Source organism: Canis lupus, chromosome 5, assembly GCF_011100685.1.
Source record: "Canis lupus familiaris isolate Mischka breed German Shepherd chromosome 5, alternate assembly UU_Cfam_GSD_1.0, whole genome shotgun sequence".
NCBI lineage: Eukaryota > Metazoa > Chordata > Mammalia > Carnivora > Canidae > Canis > Canis lupus.
In genome coordinates, this window is record NC_049226.1 from 55582153 (window position 1) to 55604794 (window position 22642).

General features: G+C 42.2%; 1 protein-coding gene across 3 annotated transcripts in view; it reads left to right on the plus strand.

Annotated features, from left to right (window-relative positions):
* YIPF1 (Yip1 domain family member 1) overlaps nucleotides 1–22642 on the plus strand; it is a 36679-nt gene that overhangs the window by 2112 nt on the left and 11925 nt on the right. For all 3 annotated transcript variants that reach the window (XM_038537485.1, XM_038537484.1, XM_038537483.1), the window contains 7 exons: nucleotides 3808–3971; nucleotides 7722–7802; nucleotides 8048–8135; nucleotides 13832–13948; nucleotides 17256–17422; nucleotides 17782–17964; nucleotides 22399–22497. In XM_038537485.1, coding sequence (XP_038393413.1) covers nucleotides 3808–3971; nucleotides 7722–7802; nucleotides 8048–8135; nucleotides 13832–13948; nucleotides 17256–17422; nucleotides 17782–17964; nucleotides 22399–22485 — 887 coding nt within the window. In that variant the 3' untranslated portion in view covers nucleotides 22486–22497. The remainder of the gene's footprint in view (nucleotides 1–3807; nucleotides 3972–7721; nucleotides 7803–8047; nucleotides 8136–13831; nucleotides 13949–17255; nucleotides 17423–17781; nucleotides 17965–22398; nucleotides 22498–22642) is intronic.

Below are 22642 nucleotides of genomic sequence, written 5' to 3' on the forward strand. Positions count from 1 at the left end.
TCAGGTTATTCCTTCATTGAAACAGTAAGTATCTTATGAGTGTGACTATGAACCAGGCAGTTATTCTAGTTAATCAGGGATAGAAGAGAGAGGAAGACAGTTCACCCCCTTATGTAGTTTTCGGTCTAGTGGGGAGACATTAATTTGGTAAAGATCACTTAAATATGTATCCACAGACTATGAAAGTGCTGGAGGAACAGTTCATCACTCATAACCTAGAGCCTGACCTAGACTTGGGATCGACAAATACTTATTTGTCTTGTAAACACTTGGCACAGTGCTTACTATGTGTGAGGCACTGTTTTGCTTTACAAATATTAGCTCATCTAATCTTTGTGTTAGCTTTATGAAATAGTTATTTTATTCTCCCCGTTTTACCAATGAGGAAACTCAGGCACAGAAAAATAAAGTAATCTGCCTTAAAGGTCATGTAGTTAATGAGTGGTAAAGCAGGGTTTGAATCCAGACAGCTTGACGTCACAGCCAGTGCTATCTGAGGAAGAGATGGGATGTTTAAAGAAAAATCCACCCCCATCTTCAGTATACATCCAGCATCTAACCACTTCTTATCACCTGTATCTGTCCCCATGCTCAAGGTCACCATCACGTCTTGTGTGGATTATAGCCCTTACCCTCTTTCTGGTCTTCCTGCTTCCTCCCTTGCCCCCTTACAGTCTGCATTTTGCAGCCAGTAGTCCTTTAAAACTAAGTCAGATCACATCATTCCTTCAGAACCTTCCAGTGGCTCTCATCTCACTAGGTGTGAAAGCCAGACATGGTCCAGCCCTCCGCTCCCTCCAATCTCCTCTCCTGCTACTCTTGCCGTTTCTCTCTCTGCCCTTCCTGCCTGGGCCTGTCACTGCCCCTCCTAGACACTAAGTACACTCACAGCTTAGGGCTTTTGTGTCATCCTCCTGTTTGGGAATTCTTCCAGATAGCCATGTAGCTTGCTCCCTCACTCTGTTCAAATCTCAGTTCATTTGAGAGGCCCTCCTTGGTCATCCTTTGTGAGTATGGTGTGAGAAAATTCTGTGTAGAGAACAGCATATGCAAAGTACCTGAGGAGGGAGGATGTTTGTTTGACTCCACCCCCACCCCTACACCCTCCCAAGTAAATTGAAGGAAGGCCAACATGCCAGAGCCCAAATGGCAAGGCAAACTAGCACAAGGTGAGGTTGGGGATGAGGCAGGAGCCAGATCACCAAGGATGTGGTAAACAATGTTAAGGCTTTGCTCTTTAGAAGAGGATGCAGGATGCTTGGGGATCCCGGAAGGCTTACCTGAGGAAGATGGTAGTTCAGGTGAGAAAGTGGCAATCAGGACCCTTCAGGTGGAAGACATTGAGTCAAGAAACGTACAGAGGCCACACATACCATAGGACCTGCCAGCATGTAGAAGCAGAGAATGTTGGTGGAATGGAAATAAAGAACACACCAATCTTGCCCTCAAGGAGCTGAGATGGACATGAATAACTAATATGGAGCAGAAGGTGGAGACAGTCATCCTGTGAGAGGTACATGCATGCTACATGCCAATCAAACCGTGTTACCTGCCGTTTCTTAAACAAGGGACACATTTTCCATCTTCTAGTTCTTGTGTGAGATGCCATCCTCTCTCTGGCCATCCTTTTCCATTCTTCTGCCATTTATGGCATCTTCTCCAAGAAGCCTTTCCTAATCCCGTCAAATAGATGAGTTATCATCCTCCTGTGAACAACTTTGGCCTTTCCTCCCCAAAGTGACCCTCTCTTCCTCCTTCTGGCATGCCCTTCTACCTGCTGAACTACTGGTTTTTATTTTTATTTATTATTTTAAGGATTTTATTTATTTGAGAGAGAGAAAGTGAGAGAGCACAAGCAGGGGAGAGAGAGAGAGAGAGAGAGAAGCAGGCTCCCCACCGAGCAGGGAGCCCAATGTGGGGCTTGATCCCAGGATCCTGAGATCATGACCTGAGTCAAAGGGAGACACTTAACCGACTGAGGCACCCAGGTGCCCCTGAACTGTACTGTTTTTTAAATATGAGACTTAAGTGTACCTCCCTCTATCGGATACCCTCAGTTGTGGCCATCTTTTTCAGTGTTAGTGCCCTGTCCAGTCAATAAGTGGTAGGTATGACAATATTTATTATTATCTCATCTTCAAAATCTGTCTGTAAGATAGATGTTATCTACGTTTTAGATACAGAAACTCAGAGATACAGCCATTTGCCAGAGATCATGGAGTGTTAGTCCTCACTTTAACAAAGGACCGTCTCACTCCAGAGCTTCATGCTGCTTTAACATTGCAGAAGGAGGCTTGACTAATTATTATACATCAGCCACCTAATTAATTTTAGTCACTCTGATTCTCTGTATAAAACTGTTTACATAGCTGAAAGACAGTAGGAGTGAGCTCAATTATCCTAGAGCCCCATCCTACTGCCAGTCATAGGATTCATGCTATGCTTATAGTTTTACTTTTTATCATTATTTCTATTTTTTAATACTTTATTTGTTTGAGAGAGAGAGAGTGCACACAAGCAGGGGGGAGGAGCAGAGGGAGAGGCAGACTCTCTGCTGAGTATGTAGCCCCCGTGCGAGGCTCCATCCCAGGACCCCAGGATCATGACCTGAGCCAAAGGCAGATGCTCAACCAGCTGAGCCACCCAGGCGTCCCTATGCTTGTAGTTTTATAATAGTGCCCTGCTGGTACTCTTATTTAATCCTGCCAAGACTCAGAGATGCTTTGAGTTTTTATTCAAGAGCAGCTAAATAAAGTTTGTTAGAATACCCGGAGATAGGAAGTCTCGATCATTGCTGGTGGATGTGAATAGTTGAGGTTCTTTTGGAAAGCAGTTTATCACTCTGGCTTAAGAGCCTTATGAATGATTTGTGCCCTTTGTCCTGGTGACTGCAGTGATAGGTGTTCATAGGTAATAAGAGCTTTTTCTATGCAAACATTTCTTACAGTGTTATTTTTATAACGAAAAGTTGGAAACACTCCAAACATCCAATTCACAGTCTCCAATTCACACTCCCTCCACCTCCTAGCTTATGGAATATTATGTAGTTATAAAAATGATTATTATAAAGACTGATATAAAATGAAAAAATCAATTTTTTATAATCTTCAGTCAACAGGGCAGGATACAAAATTGTTTATATAGTATCACATCCTAGATCAGTGTTTGGCACATTGTACGCATACAGTAAATATTTGTTGAATGAATGAATGTTCATCACTGGCATGAATCTTACAGAGTCACTATATAGAGAAATGGAAAAATACCAAAAATTATTAGTGTTTGCCTTTATGTAGTAGGACTATGAGTGATATTTATTCTGTGGTTTCTACTTTCACTTTTGACCCTATATTTTCCATTGTGATTTCATAGGACTTGTTGGAAAAAATAACTTCCATTAAATTTTTTTGAACTTGAATCAAAGAAGTGAGGTTTAGGTTGGGTATTTGCTATGGGGCAGCTACTCTGTGAAGGACTTTACTTCTAACTTTCCCCAAATTCTCTGAAAATATTGTTCTTCCCATTGGATAGATGAGAATACTGAGGCTTATAGAGGTTGAGTTACTTACTCAGGCCATTTTGTTAATAAGTGGCTGAGCCAGGAATAAAATCCAAATATGACTGCAAATTGTGTTGTCTTCATAATCCTTTTTCTAAGGCAGCTTGATTTCTAGATGAGTTTTCTTTTTTCAGAGCTTTTTGCCATTTGTATCAAATAGTCTGTAGCAAAGTCGAGGTTGTAGCAGTTTGTCTTTAAATGAAAAGTACAGCATTTCCTCTGTGAGTAAGGTCTCCAATTGCTTTCAGAATTTGGTGATGCAGCCACTTCTCCAGCAGCAAATCCAGGTGCTACTACGATACACATTGAAGGTCCTAGTGAAAGCCCGACACACCAACCAGGACTCCCAAGAGGCTCAGGGGGAGAAGAGGATGATGAGTTGCTGGGAAATGATGACTCTGACAAAACTGAGGTTTGAACTTGCCTTTAACATTGGTTTTCCTTTTAATGTTTTAAAAGCTCCTTCATGCATTTATTCACTGCCTCCTGTGTGCCACATAGAGAGCTGGGCAGTGACAGCCCAAAAGGTAGATCACATGTGGCCTCTGCCTCCAAGGGAGAGATAGGCACACAGCTGTTGTTACCTACAGGAAGTGTGCTGGTGGAAGGAATAGTGGGGTTGTGGGAGCAGAGTGGGGGTATTGTGGAGGTTGATCACTAAACTGAGTCTTGGAACAAGGGTAGGAGGCAGCCAAGGGAAGAAGGTGGAGAAGGGTGATCCAGGCAAAGGGAGCTGTTTTGGTGAAGCCAAAGAGGCTCAAAAAAACATGGTATAGGGCAGCCCCAGTGGCACAGCGGTTTGGCGCCACCTGCAGCCCAGGGTGTGATCCTGGAGACCCAGGATCGAGTCCCACGTCGGGCTCCCTGCATGGAGCCTGCTTCTCCCTCTGCCTGTCTCTCTCTCTCTGAATGAATAAATAAATAAATCTTAAAAAAAAAAAAAACATGGTATACACAGCATGTTTCCCATCTTTGCATATATTGGGAGCAAAATATAGGTGCAGACAGGAGGTGAGGCTCCAAAGCTCTGCAAGGGCTCAACCGAATGAGTAGGAATTGTATTCTAGAAGCTTCTGATGAAGCTACTGACATATTTTAGATGATATGGCCAGGTAAGTTTAAAGATAAAGGTATGGGTGACCTGTGGGGTGTAAATTGGAAGGAGATGGACTGGAGGCCAGAAGGCCAGGTAGAAGACTGTGAAGGTGGTCTAGGCTAGAAGTGATGAAGCCAAAACTAGAGTTGGACACAGGTGGTTAGGGGGTGGCTCAGGTGGCTCAGTAGGACTTGGTGGGAAACGGGTGAGGAAGAGAGAGCAAGGATTCCAGGAACACTTCTAGATTCCTGCATCTGGATGAACAGTGAATATCAGGTGGCTGGTTTTGATCACAAAGATTTATTTCCATGTATACTGCTAGTGTGTTCCAGAAAAATAGTATTTTTGTTAATATTTTATAAATGCAGCCATGACTGTGGTACTCTAGAGGAGCACACAGTTTATAGCATTGAGTCCACAGACTCATGAAATAGTTTAGCTCTTGGGTGCCAGGTGCTCTTTGTCAGACTCCATGAAATGTCAAAATAGGTACTGAAGTTTATGCTAAATTAAATACCCTTATATGTTAGATACTGTGGCAGGAGCTTAGACCTAGGAGCCTAACTTTGAATCCTGGGTCAGCCAGTAGGAATAGCTCTGTGGTCTTGCTAAGGTACTTGGACTTCCTTATGACTGGCTTTTCTCATCTGATATAAGAAAATAGTATATTGACCATTGTCATCATTATCATTACATAGCAAATGTTTATTCTGTGCTTAATAGCTATCAGACACCATTTAAAGTTCCTTACTTGGATCATCTTATTTGATCCTCAAAACAATTCTGTATGCCAGGAACTGTTCTTATCCTCATTTTACAAAGGACAAACTTGAGGCACAAGGTTTAAATAACTTGCCTCAATATATGCAACTACTTAGAGTTCTCCAGAAAAATAGAACCAATACAGTGTGAATATAGAAAGAGGTTTGTTTATTTTTTAAAATTTTTTAAAAAGAGGGATTTATTTATTTCACACAAGTGCACACATGGGGGGAAGGGTAGAGGGAGAGAATCTTCAAGTAGACTTCTCCACCAGGGCTTGATCTCACAACCCACGAGATCATGATCTGAGATGAAACCAAAAATTGGATGCTCAGCTGACTGAGCCACCTAGGTACCTTGAGAAAGAGGTTTATTTTTTTAATTTTTAAAAAAGATTGATTTATTTTAGAGAGAGAGAGAGAGTGGCAGTGGGGGGAGGGGTAGAGGAAGAGAGAGAGCAGACTCTGTGCTGAGCCCAGAACCCAAAGTGGGCTCGATCCCACAACACCGAGATCATGACCTGAGCGGATACCAAGAGTTCGACACTCATCTGACTGAGCCATTCAGGTGCTCCAAAAGAGGTTTGTTTTTAAAAATTGGTTCATGTGATTGTGGATGCTTAGTGCATCCAAAATCTGATGGAAAAGGCTAGTAGGCTGAGACTCAGGAAGGAGTTTGAGTTTGAGTTAAAGACATTCTGCTGTAGACCCAGGAAGAGCTGGTATTGCAGATGAAGTCCAAAAGCAGTCTGCTAGAGAAGTCCCTCTTGCTCAGAGAGGTTGGCTTTTTGTTCTGTTCAGGCCTTCACCTGATTGGTCGTGGCCCATCCACATTATGGAAGGCAATCTGCTTTACTCAGAAAGTCCACTAATTTAAATGTATAGCTTATCCAAAAACAGCATCACAGAAACATCCAGACTAATGTCTGACCAAATATCTGGGTTCTAGGCCTAGACAAATTGACACATAAAATTAACCATCACACTGAGCAACAGCAGGCATCAAAAGTTTGAGAAATGTATTAAGGGAAAAAAAATCTTAAAATTGAAACATTCTATCCATTATCTTAATTTGTCTGGGAATTGGGAAGATGTTACCAATAGTCTATGATAGATACTTAATTCCTTGTCCTAATTTAGGGAACATGGGTCTCTAGAGTTCAATATCTTATAATACTAGAGTTTGAAAGAACCTTCAGTTTCCTCTGTCTCAGCTTCCCTCCCAAGATATTAATGCTGTTTGTGATATGTCAGAAAGGCAACACTTGAATACCTCCAGAAGAGGTCTATTCATTACCATGGAAAGCAGCCAGTGCCACTATTGGACAATTTTAATTATGGAAAAGTTTTCCATCTTTATTTATTTATTTATTTATTTATTTATTTATTTATTTATTTAAGATTTTATTTATTTATTCATGAGAAACACATAGAGAGAGGCAGAGACATAGGCAGAGGGAGAAGCAGGCTCCCTATGGGGAGCCCGATGCGGGACTTGATCTCAGGACCCCAGAATCATGACCTGAGCCAAAGGCAGACACTCAACCATTGAGCTATCCAGGTGCCCCAAAAGTTTTCCTTTTAAAGAACAAAAAATATCTCCTCATAGCACCTTCCCTTGTCCTGCAGAGCTCCTCACAGGCCATCTGTGCCTTTTGCTGTATGAATCCTTATGAAAGATCTGAAGTGGCAATCACAGTACCTGGCAAGGGGCTTACATTCTGCTATTTAGCTGTACTGTTGGGATAGATATGTGCTCCTTCTAAATTGGAATTTTGTGGGGGTTTTTTGTCAGAGCAGTATATCTTAAGTTTTAAGTATGTGAGAATAAATCAGTAGATCAGATTTTTAGGAATTCAGTGGTGATAGTAGTAAGAATCTTGAGGAGGTTGGGTAGTAAAAGATAGACTGCCGTCTGTATGTACATGTTTGTGTGTGTATATATGCATATATATATATATATGTTATATACCTGATACCTATTATATATAACTGAGCTAATCCTTTCTATAATCCTTTGAGGTGGATCTTGTTCACTGTACTTTTTTAGAGAACCCAGTCTAGTGATTTGACAAGTCTCTCCCTGGTGGACAGACCAGGAATTGAAACCTTTGGGTGTGACTTCAAAACGGATGCTTGTTTTCTATCAGGCTGTTGGGCAGGGCTATTGCAAAGTGGATGATGAATGCAGAAGAGCTCCAAATCAATACATCTTGATTTTCCATTAGATCAGTTCCTAGTGTCTGCATGGCTGATGTAAGAAAACTGCTTCTGTGTTCATTTTATTTGATTTTACCTCTGACAGTTACTTGCTGGACAGAAGAAAAGCTCCCCCTTCTGGACATTTGAATACTATCAAACATTCTTTGATGTAGACACTTACCAGGTTTGTAAACCAGTTTCACCTTTCTTTTCACATGTAATGGAGACTTGTGTCTTTAATGGTTAAACAATCACATAACACGAAAGCTTTTGTATACTGGTTATGGTCTTAGAAAAGTAAAAGGTTATTGGCATTTGAAAATACTCTCACTATAAAGATTGTAATAACAGAGTTTCAATTTTGCAGTATTTGAATTTATTAAACTGTACAGAAATCTTCAATAGACTTATTGCTGTGTTATTTTCTAGGTCTTTGACAGAATAAAAGGGTCTCTTTTGCCCATACCAGGAAAAAACTTTGTGAGGCTGTATATCCGCAGCAATCCAGATCTTTATGGTATGTATAGCACCGTTTTGATTCTTTACCGTGCACCTGTTGAATTCAGGTGAGCATGCCGGTTGCCTGAAAAGTCAGGGAAATGCACTGTTGGAGGGGCATGCAACATTTTATTCAACTCTTTTGAACGTCAGTAACAACCTTTGCAAAAAACTTTGGGGAAAATGCAATTCTGTGTTATATAAATGCTGTGGTTACAAGTAGTATGTCCATTTGAAGGTCTTCAAATGACACTACAAACTTGAGATGAGTTAAATAAAGTAAAATTAAATAAAGTAAACTCTGCCTTCCGATGAGCTGGCTCTCCTTGGGATTCAGCCAGCAGCACTGGAAGTCTGTAAGAGGGAAGGGTAGGGGCATGACTGGCATCCTTGACCTCCCTGCTGTCTGAGAAAAAGTCAGAGTCCATCCAGCATTCCTGAGAGAAAGGGCTCCCACAGCTGTGGACTTCCATGTTTGAAGGGAGAAGAGAGCCAACAGCTCCAGATGCTTTCTGTGTGCAGGTGCTCTGCATACATGGTCACATTTAATTCTTGCAGCAACCTTTTGGGTAGCTATTATTATCTCCATTTCTCAAATGAGGTAGCCATGAGGCTCAGTGAGTGATATGTATGCTTAATCCTAAATAATATTAGAGTGATATGTTACGTATTTTGTACCTATGTTAATTATAAGAGGAGAAAGAATTCATGAGGATCTACTGTGTCAGTGACTGCATACCCTGTTCAGTCCTTACACCGAGACATTTTTTCCTGTGAGGAAACCGTGGCTGAGAGGTATCAAACTAAAAAGGTAGAACTAGAACTAGTTTAGTGTTACATAAAACCCATCTTTATTCTATTTGCCTGGTGATTTTAAGTTACATGACCTTTTTATCAACTGGCATGGATGTCCAATATCTGGAACCACTGAAAGCAGAACTGCTGTGGAGGAGGCTGAGGAGAGGCTCCTTCCGAATAGTTTCTCTCTCTGGCTGCACCCAAAGCTCCAGCAAGATGTTGGTGCAGTGCCTGGAGCACCAGGGAACATTGTGTGCAAAGCAAAGCACATGGCCCATGTCTCTTATCTGAATGTTGCCAAAGCGGTTTCTCTTCCTAGCTCTCTCATTCATTCTTCTGAGATCTTGAGAGACAGGTTGTGTATCTGAGTGATCTGTGTTGTCAGTGCCTGGCAGAGGCCTGGCACAGAGTAAGCATGCTAGCAATTTTTGAGCACCTTATTTTATGCTATAGACAAGATTTAAAGATAAAGTCATAGTCTCCACCCCCAGGAAGAGAGAAAGGAGAGAACTAACATCTGCTGAGTGCCTCACCAGCAAGAGCTCAGCCCTGTGTTACTGTTTTATTTCCCACACTCTGAGGTAGCCTTGTCTTACAAAAGAAAAAATGGAATTTTGGAGAGGATAGCTTGCCCATAGTCACAGAATTAACAATGAAAACAACACCAGCAAACATACGCAGTGCTTACTACGTACCAGTATTGTTGGTGAAGAATCTGTAATAACTCACTTCATCCTCATAGCAACCCCAACATTATAAGGTAGGTACTCTTATTATCCCCATTGTATGGATGAAGACACTGAGTCACGAGAGGTTAAGTATCTTGACTAAGATCATATAGCCAGTAAGTGGCTGAGCTCAGCTCATAACCTATATTCTTCATCATTCTGCTCTGCTGCCTCTCATGGCAAAGCCAGGATTTGAACCCAAAGCTTGCTTGTTTCCACAACACTATTAGCTTCATGAGCTTATAGACATGGTTAAAAAAAAAAAGGAGATACTATATAAGTAAAGTGTTTGATAGCAGAGAGAACTGGGCATTGGAGGGGGAGGTGGGAGAGAGGCAGGTGGTCAGGAAAAAGATGACAGAAGTGCCAATCTGTAGAATTGGAAGTAGAGATCAATGAATTTGACTACATGTAAACTAAAATATAAATTTTCTACACCACAAAATAAACCATAGCAAAGGGAAAAAAACCCAGAGATAATATTTGCAATTCTTATTAGCAACAAGAGAGGAAAAGCAATAATATGTTTAGAATTCCTACCAATTATAAGAATAAAACCAATGATAAGTTCTGGGGGGAAATGAGCAATTCACAGAAAAGGAAACCCAAATGGCCAACAAATATATGAAAAGATGCTTTAGCCCCACCGATAATCAGGAAAATAAAAACAAAATAAGATATCATATTATATTCATCATTTTAGCTAACATGTACAAATCGGCTTGTCTTCATTTAATTAATTAAACAAATACTGAGCACTCAGCTATTTTAGGCATTGGAGATACAGCAGTGAGACAAACAGACAAAAATCCTTGTTTTAAGGTAGTTTAGAATCTACTGAGTTTAACAATAAACAAAGTAAGTCAAATACATATGCTAGTGACAAATGCCAAGGTGAAAAATTTAAAGGACAGGAAATGTTTGGGTGGGTGGGTGGATTTGAAATTTAAAAAAAAGGGTGGGGGGAGATCCCTGGGTGGCTCAGCAGTTTGGCGCCTGCCTTTGGCCCAGGGCGTGATCCTGGGGTCTCGGGATCGAGTCCCACATTGGGCTCCCGGGATGGAGCCTGCTTATCCCTCTGCCTGTGTCTCTGCCCCTCTTTCTCTCTCTCTCTATGTCTATCATGAATAAATAGATAAAATCTTTTTTTAAAAATTAAAAAAAAAAGTAAGTGGTGAATTTAACTGTAAAGGCCTGAAGGAAGTGGCAGCAGTCCATGTGGATATCTAAGGGGAAGGCATCTGAAGCAGTGAGCACAGCAAGCACACAGCCTCTGAGGCAGGACCTTGCTTAGTGTGTGCTCTGAGAACAGCAGAGACTAGCGTGACCGGGCCAGAGGAAAGAAGGGGACCTAGCAGATGAGGTCAGAGAGAAGATGTCGGGGAGCAAGTTGTGTGGAGTCTTGGTCACAATGAGGACTTCAGCTTTTACTTGAGTGTGAAGCCATTTGAGGGTTTGTGGCATACTCTTAAATCAGATCTTCAGAAACATGGATATCAAGAGTTGTCAAGAATGTGCACAGTAATGGAAACTTTTGTATGCCTGGTGGGGATGTGAGTGGTACAGGACTGGGAGCCCTTCGAAGAGACTCGTACCCTGACACTTAGCAGTTCCACTCCGACGTGTATGGTCTTCAAGAAACTCGCCAATATGAAAGAAGACAAAGGAGAACATTATTCGCTGCAGCAGCAGTGCTTGTAATAGCAAATATTTAGGAGCCACCAAATATCAGCAGGAGAAGAGAGAAGTGAATTGTGGTGTGTTTACACACAGAATCTGTAGTTTTTAAGAAGGAATAGGAGGTCGAAGCATCAATGTGGGTAGATCTCAGAACAAAGATGAATGAAAAAAAAGTACGTTGTAAAAAAATGCATGAGTAATATGACCCCATTAGAAAGATTTGAAAAAGTAGCATGATGGGTATGTCAGTGTTAGTTTCATCCTTCTTTGTGCTTTCCTGTATGTTAGAAATATTTTATTTTTTTACTTATTTTTATTAGATACAGAGAAAGAGAGAGGCAGAGACACAGGCAGAGGGAGAAGCAAGCTCCATGCAAGGAGCCCAATGTGGGACTTGATCCCAGGACTCCAGGATCACGTCCTGGGCTTAAGGCGGTGGTGCTAAACCGCTGAGCCACCGGGGCTGCCCTAGAAATATTTTATAATATAAAAATGTATATTGCAGACTAAATTAAGGCTCCTTGCCACCCCATCCCATAATATAAGTAGGAATTTGGCAGAAAGTAGGAAGAGAAAAGGCATATAAAGCAACCCGGCAGACCCTGAGATGAGCGGGTGGTTGTGTGTCTCTGGAATTTGACCTTCCTGTGTGCCGGCAGGCACAGGACACAGCGACTGTATCTGTTGTGCATCATGGTGTCCACAGCACCTGGCCCAGGGTCTAGAGGATAGTGGGTTCTTGCAAGCAGTGGTCAATAGGATATGATATTCTCTGCTTTTTAGTTATAGGAAATGTAATACTTTGGCCACTTGTCATATGCTTGGATGGTCCCAGCCCATTGACAACACATGGTCAGTTTTGTTCATTTTTTCAGCAGAGCTTTGGGAGATTTTTTTTTTTTTTGGGAGATTTTTTAATTGTCAAATTGTAGGAGGTTTTTTGGTCTGGGTTTGTTTGCTACAGTTTTTGTATGGTTGGTACTTAGAATAATACAGTGAACAAGATTTAGTCTGGTACCAGAGAGGTTGTGGGCTAGTGAGTCAGCACCAATTTATTGAAAGCCACTGCTGGTGACTCTCTGGAGCATCCCAGTCAAATCCTTGTGCTCCTTTTCCCTTCCTTCAGGAACCAGCCTGTCTTTGAGAAGTGCTGACCCATTTCTGCCAGGCATGTCCCACGACACAGTAATTTTCTGAATTTTGTGACACGTCGAGCTTTCTGTAGTTATTCTCAAAGGTGTTGTGAAATATTGGTGAAGTTGAAAAATTCATAAGATTCATTAGAAATCTCTTAATTGAAGAAAAAAGAAATCTCTCAATGGAAAAATTCTATTTGTTCTATGTAGTGCTTTTCCTAGGGAGGGAGAAACAAGGGTGGCATTCATGAAATAAGTAAAAATAGTGAAAGGGATTTGCAGAGCACGGTTTGCTCATTCACTCAGTGGGATATTTGATAACCACTAAAAAAAAGAATAAGGTTATTTTTATGAATAGCTATAGTAGAATCACTAAGATATATTAAAGTAGGGGAACCCTGGGTGGCTCAGCGGTTTAGCGCCTGCCTTTGGCCCACGGTGTGCTGCTGGCATTCCCAGATCGAGTCCCACGACGGACTCCCTGCATGGGGCCTGCTTCTCCCTCTGCCTGTGTCTCTGCCTGTGTCTCTGCCTCTCTCTCTCATGAAAAAATAAATAAAATCTTAAAAAAAAATAAAATAAAATAAGATACATTAAAGTGAAAATAGTAAAGTACATGTGTGTATGTTATTTGTATAAACACACACAAAATATGCAATTGTTTATAGGTATATAGAAGTCCCTGGCAGGATTCACCAGAAACTGGGGATGGTGGCGAGCTCTGGGGTGAAGAAATGCATAGAGCCAGGGAATAGAGAGAGAGGAATGTTTATTTTTCTCTGTATTCCCTTTCGTGCCTTTTGAACATTGAGCTATGTGCCTGTATTACTTTTTCATTAAAAAAAAAAAAAGGCTTAAGCACACATTACATGCACACACACAACCATGATGATCCAGTAGATTAAACTAACTCTTCCCTAAAGTGCTCTGCTTGCCCTGCTCTTTCATTTAGACTGCAAAAGGACCTGCCTGATTTCTTTTTCTCTGGCATTAATTACCATTTGGCACTTAGATAAGGGAAGTAACCTTTGCTTCCTGTATTCTGGTGGTGCAGATTTCACAAAATGTTCATGATCTTCTGGATGATCCTCTAATAAAAGAAGCTATAAACAAATTAGTGTCTTTATTCACCTAATTGTAGAAGGTGTTTTGGCCTTTTCATTCAGTCTTCCCCATCTTCAATGCACCTAATTGCTGAGTTGTGTGTTTGACCTTTTAAAAAAGGAAATTCCCATTAAATGAGTATTGATTGCATCGAAAATTCATTTTCCCTTGCTTACATGAATAGGGCAAGGGAGATAAGAAATTATTCTCTAAGAGTCTATAAGCTGGTGCTTCATTTTCTTGACTGAATTTTCTGGTTTTCTCTGCAGGCCCCTTTTGGATATGCGCCACACTGGTCTTTGCCATAGCAATTAGTGGGAATCTTTCCAACTTCTTAATCCATCTGGGAGAGAAGACATACCATTATGTGCCCGAATTCCGAAAAGGTTGGTGAATAGCTTGACTCATTTGGAATGCTTTCAATTTGTAACCATGAGTGCCTTTTACTGAGCTCCTGGGCTTGTGTCTCTAGGTGCTTCAGCCCCTGCTTTTTGTATTTAAGGATTCAAATATACTTACCATCTCAGAATTACCACCCATTTATATAAATCTGCATAATCCTTTTTTTTATTGTGGCAAAATACACATACCATAAAATTTGCTGTTTTAACTCTTTTATATAATTCAGTAGCATTGAGTACATGCCCAGTACTGTGAATCCACATATCTTTCAGAAGGCTGTAAGGCAAGGCCAAATAGCAATTGGAATTTATCCAAAGAAAAATGTGCAAAGTAAGTAAAAAGCAGTGTGCATGAAAGTCTCCATTGTAGCATTATTTGTATTATCCAGATGTTGGAAACAAGAGGGGCATTGTTATTTAAGTCACGGTGACTCAACTAGCTGGGTCTGTAGCCACTAATTATGAAGCACTTAGAACAATATGGAAAACTGATCATCCACAATTATGCCTGTGCTGTTAGCAACTTTGTTAAAGAGAAGTCTGTAAATGGTCAGGGTCTGGAAGGGAGAATGTAGAAATGAATTTGTCCTAATGATGGGCTTGTGGATGACATTGTTTTAAAACTTCCTGTCTTGTGGCAGTATTGGATAATTATGCAAACCAACAGCTTTTTAAGGGACTTGCAGATGACAGCCACCCAAAATGAGGAATTTTGGCTTTGTGGGAGATTGATGTGGGCCACTTCCCCGGTTTTCTCTCTCCCTCCCCCTACCCCTCCTGACTACCTGCTGTCCTATTGAGAGACTGTGGAGAGAAGGTCCAAGAGCATAGTCTCTGGAACCAGCTCACTGGCTTCAAGTTCCAGGTCTACCACTCATTAGCTTCTACTTGTTGGCCAAGTGATTTAATCTCTCTTGGCCCCAGATTCCTTATCAGTGAAATAAATAATCATACCTATATTATTGAGCTATTGTGAGAATAAAGAGTTGATGTGTGTAAAGAGGTTGGAATGATGCCTTATACAAAAAAGAGTTCATACACATGCACATATATGTGTGTATAGGGAGATATATAGTTACCTGCATGTGTGTGTATGTGTCTCCATGTACCCTTCCTTCTATCCTCCATGCCCATTCTCATGGAGTCAGACCTGGATTTAGTTACAGCCTCATTTGTCAAATGACTCCGGTTTGAGTTTAACTCAATAAATGTTATTCATGAGCTATAGACCCTGCCTTCAAGTTGTTCAATGGTTATGTAAAGAAAGACAGGTAAATGAGTGTTGATGTAAATGGTATTTATTAATTTCTGTATCAGATGTATATGTAGGTATATTGACAGAGAAGAAGGAGTCAATGACCCTGTCTGAAGGTCTGGAAGCTCAGGCGGGGGTTTTATCTTTTCTTTTCCTCCTTGGCTAGCTGATGATATAAGGGAGTCATGATATGAATGTACCAGTAAGATAGTCGTTGACTCTATCAATAAGCATATTTCCATTTTTTAAAAGATTTATTTATTTATGAGAGGGTAAGGGAGCAGAGGGAGAGAATCTTCAAGCAGACTTCCTGCTGAGCGCAGAGCCCGACATGAGGCTCGATCCCATGACCCATGAGATCACAACCTGAACTGAAACCAAGAGTCAGATGCCCAACTGATTGAGCCAACAAGGCACCCCTAAATTTTTTTCCATTTTATGTGAAGAGTATACATCCACATACAAACTCAGATCCTGCTTCCACCGCTTGTTAATTATTTGACCTTGACCAAACCACTTAGCTTCTCTAATCCTGTTTCTTTATCTCTAAAATGAAGATGTATATGATGTGAAATAATATATTTACATATTGGTTAATAATATAAAAAGTGAATTCTTGATTGAACATTTGTTATTTATCAATGTTCTTAGTATATTTGTTTTAACTCATTTGATTCTCCTACTAATCTTATAAGGTAGTATACCATGATTATTCCCATTATATAGAGGAGGAAACTAAGGCAGGAAAGTTAAGTAACTCACCACCCAGGATTCCTTAACTATAAGTGGCACATGGAGTCTGCATGTGCAGTCTGTGCTTTGACTATTATACAGTGTTGCCCCTCAGTAAAGCACTCGGTGTAATGCCTGACACCTAGTGGATGGCTGTCGGCATAGAGGTCATTTTCTTCCCCTTTCTGTAGTTATTAAAAAAAGGGGGGGCGGACAGTATATCAGCAGAATTACATTTGGCTTAATGAGGTAGTTCCCTGTGTGAAAAAACTCCTCTGGGAGCTAAAAATGTTTTAGCCAATCATATGTCTTAACCAGAGTCTGACTTACAATGCTTGGGGTGCCTTTTCGCTTGCCAAGAGCATTAAGTGCATTACCTACTGATTTTCCTGTAGGAAGGGCTGTTTCCACGGGCTTAGCCACACTTAGTGGTCCTCCACTCCAAAAGAAAGAAAAGAAATCCTCTGGAGCATGGTGCTACTGGAGGAGGAGGAGGAAGGGACAGTAAAATACTGAGCGTTGCCATTGTGAGGAGCCACTGCATAGCATTTCCAGCACAGACATGAATTATTAATGAAGAAAGTGAAAGTAAAGAATATTTTGAGCAATTCATGAATGAACTGAAACCCCGTATTTCAGGGACAGAAGGCATTCTAAATAGCATACGGAGTCAGTTAATCTGTGCCCAGGGTATTTTAATAATTTGCTCAAGAAGGGGCACCTGGGTGGCTCAGTGGTTGAGCATCTGCCTTCGGCTCAGGGTGTGATCCCAGGGTCTTGGGATCGAGTCCAGCATCCGGCTCCCTGTGGGGAGCCTGCTTCTCCCTCTGCCTCTCTCTGTGTGTCTCTCATGAATAAATAAAATCTTTAAAAAAAATTTGCTCAAGAAATCAGCATCAGCTCTTGTTATACGAGGAAAGAGGGTGTGTTCTTCTAGAGGGATAGTTGGCTTTCATTTGATCGAAATGATTGGAATGTATAAACACTTATAGTGAGGGCCTCTGAAGTCTTTCAGATGCTTGATACAGTTGTTAAATACTATTAATTGTTAGTTATTAAACAAATTATAAAAACCATATGAGAGACCCTGGTCATCACCACAAAGACAATGCTGAAGATCCCCCAATTCAACACCACCCTCGGGTGCCAGGTATAGGGAATAGGACCAGTAAGACACGATCCCATGATCCAATGAAGCAGGTGGACATGCTGAGAAATAAGTCAGGGAAGGTGTTAGAAGTGCTCTGGTAGTAATTAAAGGCATGATTACATGGGGGATTACCACTTGTGTCCTGTCATCCTTAGTGTCCATAGCAGCCACCATCATCTATGCCTATGCCTGGCTGGTTCCTCTTGCACTCTGGGGTTTCCTCATGTGGAGAAACAGCAAAGTTATGAACATCGTTTCCTATTCGTTTTTGGAGATTGTGTGTGTCTATGGATATTCGCTCTTCATTTATATCCCCACAGCTGTAAGTACCACACTCATTCTGAGTGACACCCTGGGCTTGTTGAAAATTCAACCGGTGTCTTCATTTCCAGCCTAACACTGATGGGAACCTGAAAAATACCCTTTGAATTTAGAAGTTCTGTAGGAATGGGGATAGGGAGCCAAGTGCCTTTGCTGGACCTCAAGTCCTTGGTTCCGAAAGCATTCACCTCAGTCTGCATGCTGGGGTGTTTCTCCCGGCTGTACTGAGAAACCGGAGTGGCAGAGGGCACCCAGCTGATTGGCTCAGGGGACTTTATTAAACACAGGTACCTGGAATGAACAAACGCCTCTCTCTCAAACACCTCCAAAAAAGTCCTTCTCTCCCTCCTTTTCTTTCAGGTACTGTGGGTTATCCCCCAGAAGGCTGTTCGTTGGATTCTAGTCATGATTGCCCTGGGTATCTCAGGCTCTGTCTTGGCAATGACTTTTTGGCCAGCTGTTCGTGAGGATAACCGGCGCATCGCATTGGCCACAATTGTGACAATCGTGTTGCTTCACACACTGCTCTCTGTGGGCTGCTTGGTATGGTCTCATTCCTGTGATCTTCCTATGTGCTTTAGCTACAAATGCTGAAAGACCTCAAGCTGTTATTCACAATGATTCTTTTAAAATTGGCTCCATAAAATCAATACTGTTTTAAATAGACTGTCCTAAGTGAGAAGTGGTCAATTTAAGAGAATTTGATGGTTATCTCTGGCTTTACCCAGTATCTAAAATTTGGTTAAGATTCAGAGTCTGGCCAGATTCAGAGTAGAGTAGAGCCGGATGAGTGTCTATATAATAGGTTGGAGTGTGGAGATGAGGGAGAGTTTTGCCTTTGGATGTCTTTGATGATTTTCTGCACATAGCTAGAGTTTTGAAATTTAAAGTTCCATAGGTGGAAAGCATGAAGATGAAGTCAAATTAGAAAAGGGGAGAGACTTTTAAGGTGAATAACATTTAGAAGAGTTTTCAAATTCATGTATTAGGATGTCTTTTTAGGGGGAGTATGTTTTTTTGAGTCAGATAGGGCCAGATGGGAGACCAGCTCTGTCACTCACTGGCTGTGTGAGCTCGGCCATGGTACCTAACTTCTCTGAATCTGAACGTCTTAATCTGTAACATGGACATAATATGCCTAATCTGTAACTGCCACATGGGGTTGTTCTGAGGATAAAATGAAATGATACACGTAAAACATTTAATATAGAACTTGTCCCATCAATGCCCATAAAATAGAATTCTTTCTTGATCCTAAGGAGACATGATTTTATATTTTCTGTGCACGTTGTACACAAAAATTGCTGTCCGTGGCCTCAACAAGGCCTGACACAGGTTTTTAAAGAACTCCTAGTCTAAGAATGTTAAGGTCACCAATGAAGGAAAGGACATGCCCGTGGGAAGATATCCACATCACGCTTGTCCAGGCCCTTGGTCAGGTTGGACAGTTGTGGAAGTGATATTACTTTGGGACCATTTGATCTCTAATATTTTTTGTGTAGACACCCTCGATCATTCATAAGATCCTGATAGTTGATCATTGAATAAGTCTCATAAAAAGTGCCAAGTTCTGAAACACAGAACTGGTTTACATACACCTTCCGTGTGTCTGAGCTTTAAATTTTTGAGACCTCTTAAGGACTGTTGGTTTGACTCATGGCAGAGTGACACTGTTAATTTCTGGTACTTGGAGCTCCTGGGCTGATCCCTTGTAATGCTGCCGCGACCCTTCTTGACCTTTCTGTCTGCTGAGGAAAAATGTCCTTTCTCACCATTGCCCTCTCACTGCTATGTCCCCATGTCTCATTAAAATTTTTTTTCTGTATATACCTAGTTGAGGAGTTGATGGAGAGAAGGAGGCAGAAGAAGTGCTGCTTTGTTCAGTTCTGTAAATGATAGAGAGGAGCATAGTACATCAGACTTTGGAGAAGGAGGTGGTGGTGGTAATATTATTATTAAGAACTGATTTCATGGGAACCCTGGGTGGCGCAGCGGTTTAGCGCCTGCCTTTGGCCCAGGGCGTGATCCTGGTGACCCGGGATCGAGTCCCACGTCGGGCTCCCGGTGCATGGAGCCTGCTTCTCCCTCTCCCTCTGCCTGTGTCTCTGCCTCTCTCTCTCTCTCTCTCTGTATGACTATCATAAATAAATTTTAAAAAAAAATTAAAAAAAAAAAAAAGAACTGATTTCATTTGGTACATGTGGCAGGATCTTTTATCCCCTATGCTTGTTACTCCCTTTTGGAGTAAATGACACTGACATTGGGATTTACCTGCCCATCTTGCTGCCAGGAATTTGCTAGAGGAGAGCATGATGGTGAAGTAGAAAGAGCACAGGAATGGGCTTACCACTGCGAACCTAGGCGAGTGCCCTCATTCTCAGAAACTTGGCTTCCTCCTCTGTCACGGAGATTCCTATTTTCTGGGCTTTTGTGAGACTCAGTGAGATAGCTCTGACAGCCCTTCATATACTGTGAAAGGTTCTTTAGATGTAAAGACGTTACTAAAAGAGCCCTGTGTCATCTGAAGCTGCCATGGCTATTCTGCTGCTTGTTCCTCCTGAGTGCCCCAGTGATAGGGTGTGTGGGGCCCCTTCCTGGCAGGCAGGCAGAGGAGGAAGGGAGTATTCTATGATCAGGTGTTTAGCCAGGGGCCCTCTGTGTCTGGGGTTTTGTTCTCCACACTGAGGTAGCCTCCTCTGTTCTCTTCTGGAGATGTCGGTGCAAGAGGCTGAAGCAGAAGTGAGCAGATGGGGTCCGGACCCAGTTCCCTCACCTCTGCCCTGGCTATTTCCCCTCTCTGGATGCTACCCTCCTTGCTTGGAAAGCGGAACTGCAGGAACATCTTTATTTTCATAAGGATTGAATGTTATGTCAACATGAACAACACGAGCCGTAAAATGCAAGACATTATTTTTATTGGAAGGACATGGAGAAGAATTGTTAGGGGAGGGGCACCAGCTCCTCACCGGCAGTGAGCAGCCCTGGGGAGCATAGATTGCTGTTTTTGCCTCATTGTACTGAAGCGTACGCCAGCCCTCTACCTGCCGAGGGTCCCTCGGTGCTCACGTCTGTGCTCTAAGTTGGTAGCAGGACACTCCGGGGGTGGGGGATGACTAAGTATGCACCAGAGGGTGTGTTTCTTGGCTGGCATGTTTGAGATGTGCAAGCCTGTGTTTGTGGTGGTTAGTAACAGTCCTGTGCCCTAACTCTGTACCAGGTGACACTCCATCCCTACTCCCAGAAAGCCTGATCATTCATCCTGAGGCCTCACTGTGCCTAGATCTAGACTGGGCATAGGATAAGTACCAAATTGTAGGCCGCTTTGCACAGGACAAGAAGATAGCCTTTGGAGCCGGACACAACTGGGTTGAAACTGTAGCTCAGATACAGGGTTGTATAGCCTTGGGAACATCTCTATCTCTTTGAGCCTCTATTTGGTCATCTCTAAAATGGGGATAAAATTTGCCTATATGGGATTATTGAGTAGATTAATGATCAGGTATGTGCCTGGTGCACAGTAGGCACTCCCCAAATGGTAACTGTGGTTGTTACTATGTATTTGTGGAATTAATGAACTAGTGAGTCGCAGGACTATAGTTTGCCCTTAGAATTTTTTCCAATCCTTTCGTTTTACACATTAGAAAACCTAGGCTCAGAGGGTTGGAGTGACTTGTCCAAAGCTACAGCGTGAGTTACTAGCAGAACCAAGTTTACAAAAGCCTAGCCTCTTGGTGCATTGCATTAGATGAGGGTCTCCTCCAGGAGCCTGCAAGAAAGGCATGGTTCCCGCATCAGGGGGGCTTTGTGGCTCTGTGCACCATCAAGATAACTGGAGGGGCCCAACACTGGCAGCATGGCCCCTGGCCACCACCCCCTTATGTCAGGAACCACTCTTTCCCCACCTCAGAAAGCAGGTGCCGGAAGGAGCCTTGGGAAGAAGGCTTTTAGAGCTAATAGGATTGCTCTGGGAATGTGACAAGCTAGGGGGTCTCTGCAGCTAGAAACTTGGACAAGGATGTTGAAGAGTTCCTGCGAAATAGGATTGTGTTGGGGAAAGCTACCATGCGTCATCTTGGTGCCCCCTTCTGGCTGATAGAGAGCGGAGCTGCTGACATGCTTCTTGTTTTGGCTTTTTGTCCTTTTACTTTGCTCTTGCCCTGACTCCAAGGGGGAATCACAAGTGTGAGGTAAACCCCTGACATATTCAGGGATTCCCCTTACTTTGTACACTCCAGGTCTTTTCCTGGGCGAAAGTCAGGATTCTCTGACCTTGACACAGTTCGGAAGATCCCCCTTGGTCCCCCCCACCCCTTCACCTCTTACTGATTTTTGGCAGTGAAACTGTAGATGTGAGTGGAAGCCCTTACCAGACCTTTCATTTCCAAGCTGAAGAATTATGAGGTAAAGGCTGCCTGGCACTTTCTTTTGAAGGTCTTTACCTAGAGCCAGCTGATTTAGCAGCAATCTGTTGTAGTTAGTTCATGAGGTAGTGGTTGTCTACATTGTGTGCCAGGCCCTGAGTGAGAGGCTGGTGGCATGGGGACAAAAGGGATATATGTGGTCTTTGCCCTGGAGGAGAGACCGTGTGATATGGCAATTGAGGGTCTAAACCTTGGAGTCAGGAAGACCTGACTCTCCCACTCATTAGCTGTGTGCACCAGATTGCAAAACAGCTTCTTGAAGCCTAAGTTCCTCATTTGTCAAATGAGGATAGTAGTAGCAGCCTTACAGGGTTCTTATGCAGATTAAGTCATATATAGGAAGTGGCCAGTACAGGGTGGCTACATTTTTTAAAAGCTACTCATAGTAGAGGGAGTGAGATGGACAGAAAAAGAATTTGTCATGATTTGGTGGGATAAATGTGGCAGAGGGAAATGGAGGAGCCACAAGAGCCCAGAAGTACTATTAGCCTGAAGTCTAGAATACTGGGGCAGACCATCGTGTTTAACCCCCCTCATGGGTTTCCTTTTCCTGCAGGCATACTTTTTTGATGCACCAGAGATGGACCACCACCTCCCAGCAACTACAGCTGCTCCAAACCAAACAGCTGCTGCAGCCAAGTAACTAAAGAGGAAAGTAAGAGATTATATTTTTATTATATTTTTTACTGTTTAGTACAGTAAAAAGTGGGCAGGTGCATCACTTCCAATACTGTTAGCATCAAGAACCAAGAGGGCAAGGGACACCTGGGTGGCTCAGTGGTTGAGCATCTGCCTTAGGC